Source organism: Gossypium raimondii, chromosome 13 (assembly GCF_025698545.1).
Source record: "Gossypium raimondii isolate GPD5lz chromosome 13, ASM2569854v1, whole genome shotgun sequence".
NCBI lineage: Eukaryota > Viridiplantae > Streptophyta > Magnoliopsida > Malvales > Malvaceae > Gossypium > Gossypium raimondii.
The window spans coordinates 22243925-22265255 of NC_068577.1; the positions used below are offsets into that span (position 1 = coordinate 22243925).

At 36.4% G+C, this 21331-nt stretch overlaps 1 protein-coding gene across 1 annotated transcript; it reads left to right on the forward strand.

Annotated features, from left to right (window-relative positions):
- The first annotated feature begins 2920 nt into the window (after nt 1–2920).
- Nucleotides 2921–4670, forward strand: LOC105765293 (uncharacterized). Its single transcript, XM_012584307.1, has 3 exons — nt 2921–3034; nt 3171–3483; nt 4630–4670. The coding sequence occupies exons 1-3, from the start codon at nt 2921–2923 to the stop codon at nt 4668–4670; spliced, it is 468 nt and encodes a 155-aa protein (XP_012439761.1).
- Nucleotides 4671–21331: the final 16661 nt, after the last annotated feature.

The window sequence follows — 21331 nt, forward strand, 5'->3', positions numbered from 1 at the left end:
GGTATGGTGGCATCTGAGTATGAGAAATGTGTCCGTTTTAAAAATGGTTTGGAGGTTCTGATTGCTCCGCAGAGGGAGTGTGAGTTTGCTATTGTGGTGGATAAGGTGAAGACCGCCAAAGAGGTGAAGTGCGTGGAGCACCAGAATAGAGATTGTGAGAGAGGCAAGAATAAGAGGGATTCAGAGCCCTCTAGTTCTGTTCAGAGGCCTAAGAAACGGGCCAGACCTGATGGGCCTGTTAGAGTGGGAGTTCTTGTTGCTCTTACTAGGATTCAACCTTTTGTTGACTGTGGTAGGCGCCATCCAGGCGAGTGTTGGAGGAGATTAGGGGCTTGTCTGCGGTGTGAGTCTTTGGAGCACCGGATTAGAGAGTGTCAACATCATGTAGATCAGATGCAAGCTATGGGATCGGGTTCTGTTCAACCTCAAAGGGTGGTTCAGTAGCCTCCTAGGGGCCATAGATTGGCTAAAGGCGGTAATGGTATAAGCCTAGGCCAGAGAGCACGGGGTAGATGTGCTAATCAAATTGAGGCGAGGCAACATGTATTGATTTATGTTGCTCGACACCGAGAGCACAAAGACGCTCCTAATGTGATCACATGTACGCTTTTAATTTTTGATGCTCCAAATACTGCTTTAATAGACATAGGTTCTACACATTCCTATGTAGCTAGTACTGTTTTTGAGAACTTGGGGATTGCAGTTGAGTGTACTGCTGGTGAGATTAATGTACTGAGCCCGTTGGCGTAATCTGTTCAGGTTAGTAGATTATATAAGAATGTTCCATTAGAGGTACAAGGGCCTGTGTTTCCTACAAATTTGATGGAGCTAACGTTTGGGGAGTTCGACATAATTCTGGGTATGGACTGGTTAGTTGAGCACCAAGTCAGGTTAGACTGCATGACAAAGAAGGTCGTTCTGAGGACTGAGGTTGAAAAGGAGGTGATTGTGATTGGCGAGCGTCAATATTACTTTTCTAATGTAATCTCCGCTCTAGTGGATGAGAAATTGGTTCGAAAAGGGTGTGAGGTGTATTTGGCTTACATCAGTGTTTCAGTTTCTTGGGACTCTTCCGTTGGGGATATTAGAACAGTAAGGGAATTTTTGGATATTTTTTCTGAGGAATTATCAGGTTTACCTTTAAATCGAGAAGTTGAGTTCGACATTGAGCTTCTACTGAATATAGCTCCGGTGTCTACCGAATACATTGAGCTTACAGAGCTTAAGGCTCAACTTCAAGAGCTTTTGGATCGTAGGTTCATCCATCCTAGTGGATCGTGGGTTTACTCTAAGACTAAAGATGAGCATGATGAGCATCTTAGAGTAGTGCTTCAGATACTCCGTGAGAAACAACTTTACGCTAAGTTGAGCAAGTGTGAGTTCTGGTTGCGAGAGGTAACTTTTCTGGGGCATGTGGTTTCTACTGAGGGGATCTGAGTGAGGCTGTGCTTGATTGGAAACAACCTAAGAACATATCAGAGATCCGCAGTTTTCTGGGTCTTGCAGGTTATTATCGGTGATTTGTTGAGGGGTTCTCTCTGATTGCAACTCTTTTGACTAAGCTTCTGCGCAAGGGTGTTCCTTTCGTCTGGACTGATGTGCAATAATCGAGCTTCAAAAAGCTATGTTTGTTCTGACTCAGGCTCCTGTTCTGATATAGTCTGAATCTGGTAAAGAGTTTGTGGTGTACAGTGCTGCCTCGCACGTCAGTTTGGGATGTGTACTGATGCAAGATGGTAAGGTTATGGCATATGCATCCCTTCAACTTAAGTCACACGAGGGGAATTATCCGACGCATGATCTTGAGTTAGCTACTGTGGTATTTATGTTGAAGATCTAGAGGCACTATCTGTATGGTGAGAGGTGTATCATCTACATCGATCAGAAGAGCCTCAAGTACCTCCTTACTTAGAAAGAGTTGAATCTTAGACATCGTCGATGGGTAGAGCTACTCAAAGATTATGACTGCACGATAGAGTATCATCCTGGTAAGGCCAATGTGGTGGCCGATGCTCTTAGTCGTAGAGCGATGAATGATTTGAGAGCGATGTTCGCTCGTCTTGGTCTGTTTGATGATCGGGGTTTGTTAGCTGAGTTGCAAGTTAAGACGACTTGGTTTGGGTATATTTTAGAAAATCTATTAGGGGATAAGTCTCTGGGTTTATGGTTTCGTCAGGTTGAGAATGACAGTACTTCTAATTTTAGACTGAATAAGAATGGATTTCTATGGTTCCGGGGATGGGTTTGTGTACCAAATGATTTTATTCTGAGGCATACGATTCTGAGGGAGGCACATAGTAGCTCTTATGCTATGCATCCCGGTGGTAATAAGATGTATCGGAATCTTCGTGAACTGTATTAGTGGCCGAGATTGAAACTAGAGGTAACGAATTTTGTTGCTCGTTGTCTGATGTGCCAGCAAGTTAAGGCTGGGCACCAGTTGCCTTCGAGTTTGCTGTAACCTGTTAAGATTCCCTTGTGGAAATGGGAGCGAGTGACGATGGACTTCGTTAGTGGGTTGCCCTTGATACCCACTAAAAAGGATTCTGTTTGGATCATTATGGATCGATTGACCAAGTTCACCCATTTCATTCCGGTTCAAACGGATTATTCACTGCAAAAGTTAGTGAAGCTCTACATCTCTGAGATTGTAAGACTGTATGGGGTTCCAGTTTCGATAATCTCTGATAGGGATCCTCACTTCACCTCTCGATTTTGAAAGAAACTGTATAAGGCTCTGGGTTCGAGATTGGATCTTAGTACTGCGTTCCACCCTCAGACCGATGGTCAATCTGAGAGAGTGATTCAAATACTGAAGGATATGCTTCAGAGTTGTGTGATTGATTTCCAAGGTAGCTGGGAGGATTTTCTGCCGTTAGCTGAGTTCGCCTAGAATAATAGTTTCCTGTCTAGCATCTAGATGACACCTTACAAGGCTTTGTATAGTTCTAAGTGCCGTACACTACTATGTTGGACTGAGTTGGGTGAGCAACAGATTTTGGGTCCAGAGTTGGTTTCCGAGACTGAAGATAAGGTTAGATTGATTCAGGATCGAGTACGCTATGGGTGACTTCATATTTCTTAAGGTATCTCCGTGGAAGAAAGTTTTGAGGTTCAGTCGTAAGGGCAAGTTGAGTCCTACGTTCATTGAGCCGTATCGGAGTCTGAAGCGTGTGGGACCGGTCGCTTACCAGTTAGAGCTACCACCAGAGTTTAATTGTATCCATGATGTCTTTCACGTCTCGATGTTGAGGCGGTACCGGTCAAATCCATCTCATGTTGTCTGTGTTGAGGAGATCGAGGTTAGATCGGACTTAACTTTTAATAAGGACCCAGTTCAAATTTTGGATCGAGATATTAAGGTTCTGAGGAGGAAGTCCATACCTTTGGTTAAGGTTCTGTGGCGGAATCATGGCACTGAAGAAGCCACGTGGGAATCTGAGGACTCGATGCGTCAACAATATCCTCAGCTGTTCGAATCAGGTAAATTTCGAGGCCAAAATTTCTTTTAGGGGGTAGAATTGTAACGCCCTGAATAATTTAAGTCTATTTTTGTGAAATCTGACATAAATGAGTATCTGCTTCAGCGATTAAGAGTTCTGGGTGTGTGTATGAGTTCTTGGGTTCAAGTCTCACATTTGAAAATTTTGGGTTATTTTTTATCCTAGCCTTATCCTTGGTGGGTTGGGTTATATGTTATCTTTAGTAAACTAATATCAGAATGAGCCTGCTGGTTCGAATGGTAAGGAGTTAGCTTGCTGGAGGTCCTGTGTTCGATTCCCTACGAAAGCATGGATGATATTTTTGTTTTGGTTATGAGATAAAGGTTGAGTGGAAGTGAATTTCTGAAGGAGCTGAGAGTTAGTGGGTTAGTGGGATTTAGTGGTTAATGGGAGGTTAGGATAGATATTATTTGAATTTATTTTATTTTGTTTTTTTCCAAAATTTTGGTTCTCTCTCTCTCCCAAATTTCTGACGTTCGTTTTGCTTTCCTCCACTCTTCCTTTCTTTTGTCATCTTCCTTTCCAATCTGTACCATCATTTTTTTATTGTGTACAATTCAGGATTTCAGTGTTTCATGTGGTCAAGTAAGTGGGAGGTTTTCACTTGTAGATTGGTTCCGTTTTAGTAAGTTATTGGGTTCTCCTTTTCGCTTGTATTCTTAGTGTGGGTTGTAAGGGAAAGTAATTCTCTATAAACGTTTTGTATAGGAGAAGGTGGTGAGATAGTGGTTTCGCTCAATCGGGCTAATCTGTGCGCATGGTCGGGTTTAATAGCGATAAGTGTATACACGTCGCTCAATTTTGTATTGATGATTTTGTAATTTGATTGCTAAGAACGGTGTTTGGTATACTATTTTTAGGTTTGAGATGTCTCGGGATTACTTTCGCATCAAAATCAAACCAGGTGTGTACTTCTAACATGGAAAATCGAGTTTCTATGAAAGCCAAAAATACCCTAAATCATGTGATCTGGTATTCTAATAGTCTAATCTGAGTAGGACACTGATATGCATGTCTAACTGTTCTATTTGAGTATATATGTTATCTGTATACGAGCATGTTAAGCATGATATTTTTGTATCTATATTCTGTATCTATGATTTAAGTGGGAATTGGATATGTGCAGGAAGTGATCTGTATGGCGACTCCTATATTCTGGCAGCTTGACTGCATATTATCTGTCATGTGTCGCATTGACACTATATGGTGTATAGGGATAGGTAGGTGTTTTTAACCCCACATGGCGTGATGGGATGGTCGGAGATGGTGTGTAGGAGACGGGGGTAGGACTCTGGATATCTAATTCTGCTATCTGTATCTGTCATGGACTTAGGTCTGAATCTGTATCTGACTGTATATGAGACTTTTGTGTATATTGCATGTCTACTTCTATTGAGTTACACACTGAGTTTACGAAAACTCACATCTGTTTATCTGTTCTATTAGATAATCCACAGACTTAGGCGGGTCGGTGCGGCGGAGACTCAGCGTTGTCCACTCTATCGAGATTTTTTTTATTTAGTAATAATGATTAAATTTTAAAATTGGGTTTTTCTTAAGAGTTTGTAATTTTTGGGACTCTCTAAACTGTATGGTTTAATTGTTGGATTTGGATTTTGCTTTGTTTTCTTTTCTTTAAACATTGACAAAAACTCTTTATATAAACAATGGTTTTAACAAATGGTTTTTGGAAAAACGAGCTTGGTTTTGTTTTAAACTGATGCGATCTCGTACTCGTTAGGTGAATCGAGCTGCTTGTGTTCACGATCATAAAATTAAGAAGTATGGGATTAGTTATTGGAAGAGTTGTAAACGAACAAAGTTGGCTTGAAACAAAGGGATTTTTAATGGATAAAGATGGCAAAGATAGGTTTGTCTTAAGGCTAAAGAGAGAACCAATATTATATGGTAATATTGACCCAATTCTTATGGTAGCTCTTAAGTTGAAAATGGAGTTGATAGCTTAACCGTAACCCACTATCTATAAGAGATAGGAACGAATCAGTATAGGTTGAACGCCACACTTCAAAGAAGTGATAAGTTCAAGAAGAATCAGATTGATGCCACAAGGTTCACTTGATAAGTCAATTTGAGTCAAGGAAGAACAAAGAGATTGAACATTCTCAATTATATCAAAAGTTCAAAAGTTCTTTCTACATGATTTAAGCCTAGTATTTATAGGTTGTAAAAGGTCCAGCCGAATGGACATGTTTTAATCAGCTTAATTGAGCTGAATGTCTATTGAATTGAACAATAATTCCCTTGAAGATTTCTAGGAGTGCAGGACAGCAATAGCCTGCAATTCCCAAGCAGTCAAACCATGTATACTTTGAAGTTGAGTTGAATGTGCAAGTATCTGATCAGTTAAGGAGGTGTGAACATGGATTGATGCCTTCTTGGGAAGCCGAATGTGCATCTATAATTTTAATTCTACTTGTGGCACATGAATAGTCTTCAAGTGTGAACAGCCAGATTTGGACGGTCACTTTGGTGTGAACTTAGCAACCCGCTGATTAGTCAAGTGTGAAAACACTTGTGTCCATTACCTTCCACGAAAAATTGATTAGTCAAGTGTGAAACCAGCAGCTGCCCATGCATGCACATCCAAATGCATGTCTCTCCATTAAATGTCGTCCATTGAATATACTTGTTGGGCAGCCAATGTGAACAACCTACAAAAAACATTTAAACTCGGATTAACTTCACTAATAAGACACAATTTAATCCGTATGAACTTTAGACAAAATTAATATGTCTGAACTAAGACCAAATTAAAACATATATTAAAACATATATTAATGTTGTACAAATAGGACATAATTAATAGACTTATCACTTATTAAAGATGTTCAGATTATGACATAGTTAAAACTCAAATTAATGATGTTCAAATTATGGCATAATTAAAGATTCAAACTTTAATAACTAAAATAACTAAAATGACTTAATGTCCTTATTTCAGCAACCGAAAATAGCAAGCTAAAAATTAAAGATTAGCTTGAAGCAAGCTGTATGGAACGCATGAGGTGCATGTCTACTATTGATCAATGAGCCTCGCAACAGCTTCTCCCCAAATTCGATCAATGAGACCCGAAATAGCTTCCTTGAACCTCTTAGCTCGAGCACGAGTGATCGGCCCCATTGGTAGCTCCATTAGTTCATCAGTAGCCTTGGTTGAGTCCTTGGCCATGATCACATCATAAACGGTTTTCGAACTTCCGCTGTGAAATAAATGGTTGATTTCAAAGAATAACTGAAACAGTTCCAACAATGTATATGTGTAAACAAAATTGTTTTATAACACTTGGATGTTTGATTAAGTAACTAGTCGTGGTTTTACCGAGGTGCCGTCGGTTTCAAAACCCTTCTTCGTAACACTCTTGGATTCAGCCATAACGTCTAGGCCTTATTTGGGGTGTTACATGTTGAGCCACCAAATACCCTTCCACCAAGGTTTTTGGTTTAAACAATCTTAAGTATTGCGTAACCTCTGGCTTCAATTTACTCATAAAAATGCTCAATGAATAAGTTTCAGGCAAGTGTAATTTGTTCAACTTACAAAATGGTCATTGAAGTGGTCCACTAATCCCAACTTCTTAAGGGACACTAACTCAGCCATAAGATCTAAAAAAGTGTCAGAACCAAAACATTTCTTCAACCCTCAAGCATATACTTCCCAAGTCAGTTGATGTAGTTCCTTTAAGTAAAGAAATGGTGCCAATCCAAGGGTTTTCCCTCCAAGTGCAGCATAACAAGTCTGACTTTGGCATGATCTCCCACACATTCAGCTTCAAAAAATTGCTCAATCTTGGACCACCACCCTCGGAAGTTAGTCTCATCAAAGTATGGACAATTGACCTGCCACCAAATGTGGTGGTAGTTTGGTACAATTTAGCACTTTAGGGGCTTGTTTTCTAGTCATTTTAGGATTAATTATGTTATTTTCATCCTTAGTAGCTTAAGTATAAAAATAAGTGTTTTTACGTATAAATTGATGTTTCTTGACCTATTAGGCCAATTCGAGCCTTAGTTAGTTCTAATGTGTTCAATTGAGTGTGCAAGATAAATATTTTGTAATGCCCTCAACCAAACCCGATCTACCAGATCCGAATCTCGGGTGTTACGTCCTTCTTATAGATGTAACTAAAAATTTCCTCTTTCTTTTATTCACTATTGTAAATGTCTTTATGAATGTAACATAATTTCTTATTGGTGTAGATTTATATTTTGCCTATGTACAGACTACTACAGAGTTTCTTGTAAAAATACATTGTGTGATTATCATCTCGACTTAATAAATTATTAGACTTTCCTACTTCCTCTCTTTAACCTACAGTATACATCTTGGAGTACTACTTATTTATTTAGGCACAGTACTTTAGTTGTAACACTCTATACCCGGCTTGGTCGCCAAGCCCAAATATGGGATGTCACACCACCATCTCATGTCACATACATCAAGTAGAAAGTTCATTCTAAACAAAACATCCATAATTTTATTATTTGTGAAGGTTTTAAGACACTCAAACTTGAGATTTATTATTGTTTTAGGCAAATTTTACAATAATTAGACTTATAAACATTTTAAAACAAGCATAAGGTCCATTTAGAAAAATTTCCAAAACATGTCCATAGGTATTAATACTGACTCTAGGGTATCGATATTTTCTCTAAGTGGTATCGATACCATCTGGAAAAACGATACCAAACTTGCATTCTATTTCTAGATTGAAAACCCAAATCTCGAAAATTATCGGTACCTGTCATGAAATATCGATTCTTTAACCTTGAGTATCTATACTCGAGCAAAGATATCGATACCAAATCTCTATTCTAACTTTCTGCACGTTTCAAGCATAGGGGTATCGATTTTTAAAACCCGATTATCGATACCTCTGCTCTAGACCTTAAAAATGCAGCATACATATGCAATTATTCCATTCCACTTTAGTTCCTAAACATCATACCTCAATTAATTCAACAAATAATCATTCAACGGCCATATCTGCAATTCAAAATCACAAAATCACATCGAACAAGTAACGTCGAACCATTCTCATGTTCATGGAACTAAGCATATTAAAAACATGTAATCCTTATAAACCAAATCAAAGACTAGCAAAATGTCCAGAAATCAACATGGCTATAACAAGTCTACCACATTGTTTTTTTCCCAAAACATAAATAAATAAAGAACACCTATGGAATAACACAAAACTGGCTTGGATCACCTCTCAGAAAACCACACTGCTCACACTGGTACGCAGCTAATTTGCAATGGGTAAAGAAGGGAGTGGGTGAGCTTAACAAGCTCAGTGAATGATTAGAATAACCACATCACAAACATATCATCATGCATTCTCAAGACAACAATTTATAAGTACAACTATAATAGGCCTATCTCTAGTGTCGTAGAGTTTCTATCCATGCATTACCTACTAGTTCATCTACACAACATTTGCATACTCATGCAAACATATATCATGTAACACACATATTTAATCAATCATATATTACCTTTCACACAAGTCACACATAACGATAAATTGGCACTTGAGGTATGAAACATAAAGTGAGATCTATCATCACTCATTGGATACATGGATCTCTAACACACCATATAGACTCAAAGAGTCAAACATTTCCCAAAAGTGTAGGATATAGCTAACACTCTCCTTATTTCCCCTCATATGTCTCGTTAAATAGAGCTTAGCTCACATTCCCTTATCCCTCCAACATGTCCCAGGGAATCAACACCCAAAATCATTGTACATATAGGTGATTACTCACAATCCTATGGCATGCCAACTTATCCAATGGTTTCAAGATCACAAGGCCAAAATATCCGAAAAACAATCATATATCACTTACCGATTATCCGTGCACTATCACTGCATTGTTAGTATCTTTTGCAAATCAATATCGCTATCATTTAACCTATATATACCATGTATACATTTTCATTTTTCACAAAAGTTACCATATCCACATATCACATGTTTGAGCTTCTCATTACCATGCACAATTTCATAATCATATAAGCACAAAACCACAAAACGAGTATAGATACAAGAAAACTTGCACTCAGAATTTAGAGTAGTCGTTTAGACTACTACTAAATTCTCAATTAACTCATGACTCTTGACTACAAGTAGCGATCCCAAACACTCACCACTGTGCTTTCGCCAAGAAGTCAAAAGCTCAAACTAGCTCTTCCTTTAACTTGTAGAAGGCTCCAATGAATCCAAGGCTTTACACATAACAACCATACAATATTCACAATAAGATATTAGTCAAGGACTCACATAAACCAACTAAAACATCAACCTATTCTAAGTTCTCATGTAACCAAAACCTTTAACATAACACACTTAGAATGCTCATAACTCGGCCTACACTTAACCTTTTTACCTAAAATGAAATCCATTAATCTAATTAGTCATCTACACCTAATCCTCAACCTTTAAACCACTAAAAACTATCCAATTCATGGTATCAAAATTTTTCGAAATATTTTTGGCAATTTTCACAAAATTCATTAAAGCGTAAGAATTCATTAACGAAAATTTAAGATAAGTTTATAAACCTTCTAATCATGACAAAACGAGTTGAAAAACACTTTGAAACCATATTTTTACTCAAAATACTAAATCCACCATTAATGTCCCAAATTTTGGCTTTTATTAAAAACTTGTGATTCAATGGCTAATACTTTAATTTTAAGGACTAGATATCATGAAAAACTCATAAGAATTTGAAACATTACCTTTGATGGAAGATTAAATGAGTTTTGACACAAATCCAAAAAACCCACGTTTGGAGAAGATAATGAAATCTATGGAGTTTTTGAATGTTTTTCTTGGAGTTTTAGAAAGGTTTAATGCTTGGGAATGATAGGAAATCAAAGTATTATGGTTTGAGAATAAAAAATTGGTTCTAATGGTGAGGGAAAATTAAGGGACGACAACTTTAAAGAGAAGGGAAGAAGTTATCGTGAAATATGCTAGGAGTGGGGGTTTATTAGGTTCAATTTTAAAAATTGGTGAACCTGCAACATAAATGCTCACCGTTTTGACTCTATTACAAATCAATCCTTTTTCTAAAATTAAGTGTTTCCAAAGCACATTTTCAAAAAATTGATTTAACAACTAACATGCCCTAGTTGAATATAATTTCGGTTTACCATTCTACGAAATTTCGAGCACTCTAGTGCTAAAATTCTTAAAATACCCGTAAAACTCTTAGACCCTATTTTGGGGTCTTACAATAGCTATAAACATTTTGAATTTCCACATAATGACTTATACGTAGACTTTAACATGCCACTTGTAACAACCTGATTTTTAGTGGTGTTAGAAACAGTGGTCTTAGGGCCACAAATCTGACGAGTAAGTTCGTAAATATTATTATTTAATATTTACAAGTCACTTTTGGTTTTATAAGGTTTTTGATACGGTAATTTTTGTTTTATGAATGATTAATTAAGTTTAAGTGATAAGACCCTAAAGTCAAGCGGTTTTAGAAAATGAAGTATCGGGACCTCGTTTCTATAAAACGAGCACTAAATATTTTATAAATATTTACAGAGTGTCATTAAGGTGGTATTAAATTTTCGTTAAAATTTTTTTAATGTTTTCGATTGTTAATTAAAGAAAAATGACTAAATTGTAAAAGGTGCAAAACTTGCTAATTAAAGCAATTAGGTGATCATATGCCTCAATTAGTAATTGACGGAGGATCTATTTAATAAATAAGCCATAATAAATTTGTGGGACAACAATTAGAATTAAAAATGATAGAAAATTTCATGTTAATGGCATAATGGTAAATAAATTAAAATTAAACAAAAACAAATTGGAAAGTTAGCAAGTTTCCTATTCATTTTCTTCAACCTTGCTGAAACCATCTTTGGGAGAGAACTTGAAGCTTTGATTCCCTCATCCTTATGCATGTAAGTATGTTTTAGCCCCGTTTCTAATAATTTGTATGTTTTTGAGATCGTTGCAACTAGGTCCAGCTAGCCCGTACCTTTGATGTTGAAACTGTTAAAAATTTTGAATGGTTCCATTGATGAATCTAGTGATTTTTTTATCTTAAATGATGAATTTGAGATATTATTTATTATTTAAAAGTATTTTATTACGTAATTTTTGATAAATTTATCGATTAGGGACTAAATTGTTAAATAATAAAAGTACAAGGATTTGATGTGAATTTTTATTAATATAAGCTGTATTGGAAGCTATGAACATTCGGCTAAGCTTAAATTTGGGTAAAAATGGTTGATTTACATGTTTTAGGCTCAAGGACTAAATTGAATAAAATTAAAATTTAGGGGCAATTTTGTAAAAATATAAAAAATGACTAAATTGCATTGAATAATTTTTTTTACTATCTAAATTATAAATTGAATAAAATTATTAATTTAGATCAGATCGAGTTTAAAATCGAGGAAAATAGAAAATTACTAAAAGGCCCCTATGCTTCGACATTTCTATGATTTGGCCAGGTAAGTTCATACGGTTTAGAATTTAATATCAATATGTATTATTGAGTAGATTGTCATTTAAAAACTTATATTTATTTTTAATTGTGGATAATGAATAGGGAATTGATATATATTATTGATTTTGATACTCGGTTTGGATTGAACGCGGAATTAGAGTACATTTTTGCTTTGGTATATTACGGGGGTTTGGAGTGGAGATGGTATTGGAGGGAGATATCGGTATATTACCCAATTAAACTGAGGTTTAGCATTTGTTGCGAACTCTCATGTTATACTTTCTATTTGGCGTGATTCTGGTGGATCAGCTCTTTTGAGCTTCTGTTTAGCTCTTATGAGCTTCTGTTCAGCTCTTATGAGCTTCTGTTGGCGTGTTCGGGAGGACCAGCTCTTATGAGCTTTTGTTTACGATGTACTCTTCTCTATAAGTCTTTCATCTGATTGTTAATCTCGGTAAGGTAACTTGTTTAGTGATTTTGATGGAATTGTCTTATATTTGAGTTTGAATTGAATATTTCAATTCACCTGATGATATTGTGGATGACAGGAATATAAAAGGTAAATTTTATGTTTATATTTTGTACTATGCAAATGAGATGAGTAAGAAAAGGAAAGGAACGATAAGTATTCAAATGACTTATATCATGAAAACTATGAAAAAGGAAAGAAAAGAAAATGTTAATTGAAGGTATGTCTATGTTCATGAAATTTATGATTTCAAGTGAGGTATTTCATGTTTAATGACTTATCTTATGTTAATTCAAGTGGATTATGAATTGGTGCATTAACAAGTGTTGTTGATGATGCTTAGGCTTATGCCAAGCTATTGGTTAGATTGTATTATGTTAGCTTTAAATATATGCATTGAAATAGTAAGTGACCAAATGGAAATATGCTTATGTGCATGAAAGAGTGGTAAGAATCAATATATGTAATTTCTCATAAAATGGTTTAATGTGTAGTCAATTCTAAAAGAGTTATGCTTAAATGCAGTAGCTTGTAGCTATGGTTAATGTTATGTTTATATCTTGTATGTTATTCAAATGAAATGATAAGTTCATAGTTGTGATGTAATGCTCCGTAACCCTATTCTGACGACGGATACAGGTTGGGGGTGTTACACCACCTGATTTCCTCTGTATGCATAACAGCCTAGTGCACCGCTTCCTTGGCATAGCCCGGTGCATAGCTGCCTTGGCGTAGCCTTGGCACCGTCTCTCAGTGCTTATTCCTTTGTATACCTGAAAACAAAAATAACTTTAGTAAGTTCGTAAGAACTTAGTGAGCTAAACCTTAGAATACCTTTTTCATTCATTCTTTATTGCACATGGTATATTGTACATCCTTAGGTATTTCTTAACCTTTCTTCTTTCTTTGGTGGGTACAATATTGAGTCTACCATCTTTCTTTCTTCAGAACCATTTTACCCTTTCTTTGGCGTACCGTACTTAGGGCATACTATACTTAACATCTCTTTACTTCTATCTCCTTTCTTAAATCTTACCTTTACATCATCCTTAACCTATCACTTAACTTATTATCAAATTTAATAACTTACTCCATAATCACTAGTCTTATCATTATCTTCATGCGGGGTAGACTACGCCCAATACTTATCTTAGAATTTGCCTTTTCTTCCTTACTTTAGTACATTTTCTATTCTTACTCTTAACTTGTATCTTTACTTTGCCACATACTCTGGCACACACTAGTCTTTCTATCCATTTTTATAATTATATAGAGTTCACCATTCGCTAGGTGTTCACTCGAAGGCATTGTCTTCAAATGACATCATGAATATTGTTCTTCAGATTCCTCCACGAAGGCATTCCTCTTTAGTAGAGTTTTCCACCAGACATTCCTTTAACAGAGATAGACAAAAAGGCATCCTTTTAGCAGAGATGGCCACAAGACATCTTTATAACAGGGATCGCCGCAAAGGCTTTCTTATAACGGAGATCTCTACAAAGGCTTTCTTATAACAAAGATCACCACAAAGGCTCACTTTTAACTGAGATAGCCACAAATGCCCACTTTTAACTGAGATAGCCACAAAGGCTCACTTTTAACTGAGATAGTCACAAAGGCTCACTTTTAACTGAGATAGTCATAAAGGAATCCTTTCAGAGATAGCCACAAAGGTGTCCTTTCAGAGTTAGCCATAAAGGTGTCCTTTTATGGAAATTGGTGTTTTTAACGATAAGGATTTTCCTATACTCATCATCGTGAGGTTTGCCCCTCATCGCTAGTACTCACCCAACCATCTTTTACATATTTCATATGATGTCATGGCCTAGCCAAGGTCTTACACTATATGGTCTTCAGAGTGCCATGGCCATGGACTTGTCCTTATCAAAGATTCGTGTTTTTAGTCCCAACGGACCGCTTTATCTTGAGTTTCATGTTTTTAGTCCCAACGGACCGCTTTATCTTGAGTTTCATGTTTTTAGTCCCAACGGACCCTTTTAGACGACTCTGGAGATAGACACATGCTTGTCATGCAGACTCATACTTGATAGACTTATTTCTTTTAGACTTCTTCATAACAAATGCATTCATGCTTACAGATATGTGATACATTCCCTTAAACTTCATGCATACACTTACTAATAACAGACTTGTTCAAGTCATCAAAACACACATATACACACTTTACTCATTCAGACACATTAACCATTTTTCATATGAATCATTCATGTAAGTTCATCAGACATACATTTCACTCAGAATCATCACACCATGCACTTTGGCTTGTTTTCACGAAAGGTTCTAACAGGCATAATACATTTGCAAAATTTAGCTTAGAGACTCACCTTATAACTTTAAAGACAACTTAAACTTCAGACCTATCCCTTTCTTCTTGAAATAAATCGCTTAAGCTCTAGATCTTTCATCCAACCAGATGCTATGGCCTCCTCACCTCACCAAACAGAGACACTTTGTTAAAGCTCATTTGAATAACCTTTCGCCTTTACTTTAACTCAGACATATCATTTAGCCTTATTTCTTCAAGTATACTTACAAATTTGCTTTTCTCTAGAAGTCAGAGTCATGAAACGTACCTTGTTGACGGGGAAAATCACTAGCAAAAATTGAGGTTTCAAACCTATTTGTTGGGAGGCAACCTCCATCTACTAAGCCCTTCTGTCCTTAAGAAGGAAGATAACCCCCTTAACTTAACCCAGGTGTCCTTTTAACTTGCCTTAAGTTTTCATGGGGACTTGATAAAGGTCACGTCAAGACTAAGTGGCTTATCAAAATATGTCACATTTAAGAGACTTACCTGATACTCCTTCAGCCTTTAATTCTTCTGGTTAGCGTTTCGTTAGTTCCTAACCAGCTTTCCTAACAAATCAACTAGTATGCAACCTCATTGGTCTCTAGAGGCATTATGCCTTCTGGTGTGGCCTCATACCTCACATCCATCCTTTTCGTGACCTTTATTTTTCGTCTCATTTATCATCCTATTTTGACTAGGAATCCTTATTTATTGATTTCCATATTAGAATCCGCTTATTCCACACGCCAAAAATGCATTTGGGCTACTACAACTATTTAGTCAAATATTCCTCTTTATGGTTCCTTAACTATTCCTATTACAGAGGGCCGTATAAATAGAACGCTCTCAATTCACCTACTTTCTACACTAAAATGGCCCCTTTTTGGGCAAACACTACTTAGCTTATTGTACGTCTTTATAACCTGGCGTCTTAGTCATATACCTATACCCTTAACACTATTCTCGACCATCATACTTAGTTTTCCCAAAGGTTAGCCATAAGCTTTATTCCCTTTAGAATCTACTAGACCATACCGTCATTGGCGTACTCGAAAAGTAGCTTATACTTAATCCTATCCTAGCATTGGACACATAAAACTACATCTTAAGCCTTATTCTTATAGACTATATTTCAAACTTTCGAGACTTCTCCCAAGGGCGTACTTAAACGGTTCTTATACTTAGTCTAGTTCTAACATTATACCTATTTAAAACTTATCTCATCCGCCTTATTTACCTGAACAGTATCCAAATACTAAGGTTTCATTGGGTGGGGTGTTACATATTTAGCAGCCCCAGAGCCTCGTGGATGACACCTAAGTGGAGCACGATTTCCTGAGACACAACACATGAAGCCGGAAGACCAAATACCACATGTCGATGTTGTGTCGTGAGAAAGGCATGGTGTGTTGCAATAAAGGGCTTGACATGGGGAACAACTATTGGGAAGGCTAAAATCGTTTGTAAAATCGACATATTTCAAGATTAAGGCTTTTAATTGACCTAGTTAGTATTTTTAAATGTCTCTATAAATAGGAAGGCTATTCCTAAGATATGGAAGGTCAATTAGAAGTCATAGTTAGTAGATTTGGTATTTTATTACGTTTTTATTTCATTTCTAAAACTCTTTGTTCTTTTCGACTAGGTTCGATTTGAACCTAAGTCTTTTCTATTAAAGTATTCAGTTTATTTCATTGTTCTTATCCAGACAACGAAGATCAAGTTAACGTTTCTAAGATTACACAAATCCAAGAGCATCTAATTCTATCGACTGAGCAAATTCTTACCCTTCTTTTATTTAAATTATTTTTCTTCTTTTTCATGTTTAAATTAAACCTAAGACTGATGGCATTTAGATCGATAAGAGGCTAAATCTCTAGGAAGATTAACGAATGGATGTGGAAGTAGTAAATGGATGGATTAAGTTTCCCGAGAGGAGTTAACTAGTAATAAATTATGTATGCCTAAACCCTAGGAGTGATGACCCTAGGAAGTAATCTAGGATCAATGAGATCGAGAGATAAGTTTACCAATTAAATCATAGTTTATCCCGGTGGGGAAAGTGAGGTTGAGATATAAGCGAGTATCTGTCGATTAATTAACTAGTAGAGGCTGAGAGCTAATACTAATTAGCTAATAGTTAATTTCATATAAAACCTAATTCTGAAGTTAATTATGACCACTGAAATGAGTTAATCTTCTGCTTGCTATTTTGATTTTGTTGTTTGATTATTTTATGTTTATTCAATTTAGTTAATTTAGTTATCATTGATTCTATATTTAATTGTTCATTGTAATATATATTTTAATTACTACTATTTAGACTTATTATTGTATAAATATATATTTTTAATTCATCTTTCCTTGGGTACGATCCTCGGAATACTTACCAGTATTTTGTTGTAACATAACTATATTATAATTTAACCTGTGCACTTGTGGACATTGTTGATATTTTTGTGTGGTATTTATACTCTAAACGATAATGTAACACCCCACGCTCGACCTATCCATCGAATATGGGTATGGAGCTTCACAGATGGACTTATACTTAATTAACCTTTGCTAATGCAACTACTATAAAACAATCTAATAATAAAACCAATCTAATAATGACATTTAAAATAATAATTCTTACAACTAAGTCTAGTTACTGAGTACTTAATCTCTCAAATTCCTACCTTTAATCAAGTTGTTTGTTACAATACAACTATTAAATTCTTGCTAAGGACTATCTGTCCTAAATGTTCAAACTCTAAGGATAATGTCTGGTTACACCATGCTTTATCCTGAGGCGAAGCCTTCAATGGTACCCCTTCCTATTTGCATGACTCTAACTTCTAACGATCTCTGATCTCCATTCCATCTGGCTTGGTCCCTCCTCGAGGTCCTCGATCATCCTCGCAAATCCTACAAACATAGGAGAATACCTTGTAAGTTCAAATGAATTTAGTGAGTTCCTCTACTAGGTCTCACATAAATAAACCTTATCACATGATGGTAACAAATGTAAAATAAATTAAATATAAATGTACTCCCTATTATAAGGAACCCCTTGTGGCAATTTCTGTTATAAGGAAATCTTTGTAGTTATATTTGTTATAAGGAAGCCTTTGTGGCGATCTCTACTATAAGGAAGCCTTTATAGAAATCTCTGTTAAAAAGGATGCCTTTATGGCTGCCTCTATTAAATGAATTCCTTTGTGGCAATCTCTGTTAAAAGGATGCATTTATGGATATCTCAATTAAAAGGATGCCTTTGTGGCTATCTCAGTTAAATGGATGTCCTTGTGGCTATCTTTATTAAAAGGACACCTACGTGGCGAGACTTTGAAAGGAAGACTTTGTGGCTATCTTTGGAAAAGAACACCTTCATGGTGAAATCTGAAGAACGGATCTCGTGATGATCATCTAAGGACAATGCCTTTGGGTGATGGATGGCAAACCTCGTATAGTTACAAGGATGAATAGAAAGGTTAGTGTGCGTCAGAACATGGCGAGGAAAAGATATGAGTTAAGAGTAAGAATAGAGACTGTACTAAAATAAGAAAGATATGAGCAAATTCTGAGATAAGTATTGGGTGCAGTCTACCCTGCCCGAAGATAATGAAAAGACTAGTGAGTATGGAATAAGTTATTAAGTCAGATGATAAGTAAATGAAGAGGTCAAGGGTTATGTAAATATAAGATTAAAGAAAGGATATAGAAGGTAAAGAGATGATAAGTATAGTACGCTCAAGAGAAGGAAAAATGGTTCTAAAGAAAGAAAGAATGTAGTCTCAGTATGGTACCTGCCAAAGAAAAAATGAAAATCAAGAGGATGTGCAAAACAACATAAGCAACGTAGAATAAATGAAAAAAGTATTTTAAGGTTTAGCTCACTAAGTTCTTATGAACTTATAAAAGTTGTTTATGTTTAAGGTTTGTAAAGGAATGTACATCGAGAGACAATGCCTATGCTAAGAAAACAATGCGTTGGGCGATTATGCGTGCAGAGGAAATCAAGTGGCGTGTCAAAGTCTATGCATAAGTCATTTGAGTAAAAATTCAATATGTTTATAGCTAGAGTCTACACCTAAATAAATAAGTAATAGTCTAAGATGTACATAGTAGACTAAGAGAGAGAAAGTAGGAAAGTCTGATATTTTATTGATTTGAAATTATAACCATACATTGTAATTTGACAAGAAACTTTGTAGTAACCATAGATAGTAGTTTGTACATAGGCGAATTGTAAATATAATTATACAATGTACATCAATAAGAGATTCTATACTCTTTTAGAGAGACGATTGCATGAATAAGAAAGAGGAACTTTCAGTTACATCTGTAAGAAAGACGTAAAACCCAAGATTTGGATCTGGTAGAACGGGTCGGGTTAAGGGCGTGACATACCATGTCACCATGGCATCTTTCATCCATGGTATTATGCTACGTACTTACCAAATTGTCATAGCCTTTTTCATTTACAGTCTTACGCCATATACCTTATACCAAACTATCATAGCCTCTTTTATCTATGGTCTTATGCCATATATTGTCGCCACGGTGTCGCCCTAAAAGACCATTCGATATCGCTGTCACGGTAGTTACCATTCCATAATTTCATTTTTCGAATCCTCTTCCTATTACCTTCTTTACACCACCTAACCTTGATGCTCAAACACCACAGTGTTCCCTCTGCAAGGTCTAGAGCTTTGCCCGAAGCGGTAACTAATGGGCTCTCTCCCCATTCCCATCCTAACTTCATCTAACCCCTTAAGGTTTATCCCATAGTCATGCAATGCATGTTCATGCTTCATGCTTATGCAACCATGGCATGCTTAAACAACGTAGACCATAGACAATAGGTTTGAAGTCTAGAACTCACCTAAATCTTTATCGTTACCATAGCTTATTCCTTCTCTCGAAAGCCAAAGCTTCCACTCTCTAAGCAATACCTTACAACCAAAAACCTATTGGTTAAACTTACACTACATCTCAAAAGCCTAAGTTTCCATAAGCATGCAAAACCCTTAAAATGGTTCTAATGTCCATAACTTAATCCTACATATACAGAAGGGTTAAGAACCTAACCTGCTTGTTGGCTTCCCTACTTTTTTCAGGTCCATTTTCATGAAGTCTGCTCCATGCAAAACCTTTCATGGCTAATCATTCTTCGAGATACCGAATAAGATGAAGAACGAGAGAAATTGGGCAAGGTCGGGAAGAAAATCATCCCTAGGAAGCCATTCTCAGCTATTTGTAGCCCTTCTCGCGTTACTTCCAACCTTAGGAAAATCGTGCATCGCTAATTATGATGTCTTCCACAAAGGAACTGACTGGTTCCATCTTAACCAAACTAGAATTGGATCTCAACCATGTCCAATTTGGTTTCTAGCTTTTTCGTTTCTTCCAATATAGGTTGTCAACTTGCGATCCCTTAATTATTCTTAATTCGGGGTTAATTGGAAACTGAGTGTTATAGATAACACGTTTAGAGGCGGTCAACAGTCCAACTTAAAGGGTTTGTTAACCATATCCAAAGTTCCAATACAGGCAGAAGCTTTAATATGACCTAGATCCGGCATAAGAGACATGACCAAGTGCTCCTTTGGTGGAAAACCAGTAGGAGACCCTCCCAAAATCCCCTTGCATTTGTCATGAACCAATCCAGCAGCACTCGCAAATGATGACTAACCTAGGTATTGCTCAAACAAGGAATGCAGCTCGGTCCGAATTTCACCCAAATAGGAGCGGATTTCACCCTTGAATCCTTCATGGAAGTCTTTGAAACATGAGTCGAGTTTTGCATCAATCTGAGAAAACTCCATCTAAAGTTGTGATAACTCATGTTGCAGCATCCCCATCTTTTTTTGCTGCCTGGAGGCGACTCCCTCGTTGGCCATGAGGAACTTGCTTACTTGATACCTTTGTAACAAAATGAATAGAAATAGTAGAAAAAGGAGAAGAAGGAAGGAATTTGAGAGAATTTAGAGAGAAAGAATAGTGAAAATTATGACCAAATTCATTAACCACCATTTTCATGCCTTGGTTGGTGCTAAAAATGGGTGAGTAACGATTTTTAACACCCCGGTAGCTGTTAGTTCAACTGCTCAAATCTGCAATTTCATTAAACGACCCTTTTACATCAAAATGGTTCGTTTTGATGCTATAACTAGACTCCCCCAAAACATACCGTTTTCATTAAAACATAAAACCAAAACATTGCATTTTACAACTGTTACTAAAATTTAAAATAACAGAAATTCAAAGATTTGGTTGTTGCTCAACTGTTGCTGTCCTTTTGTTCTATAACACCTACCAAGAGATATAGAGATACATGAGAACTATATGCTAAATTGCCAAGAGATAAAGGCGAACCCACACTTGAGTAACGTAAATTGACAAATTCAAAAGAGCCAAAAATAAATTGAAAAGTCAAACTAAGCTCACTAGAAGATGAAAATGAAAATAATGGAACTTTACCATTTGAAGGAGATAAAGATACCAATATAACAAGGGCACAAAAAGCCTTAATACCATCAAATAAATCAAGAACTA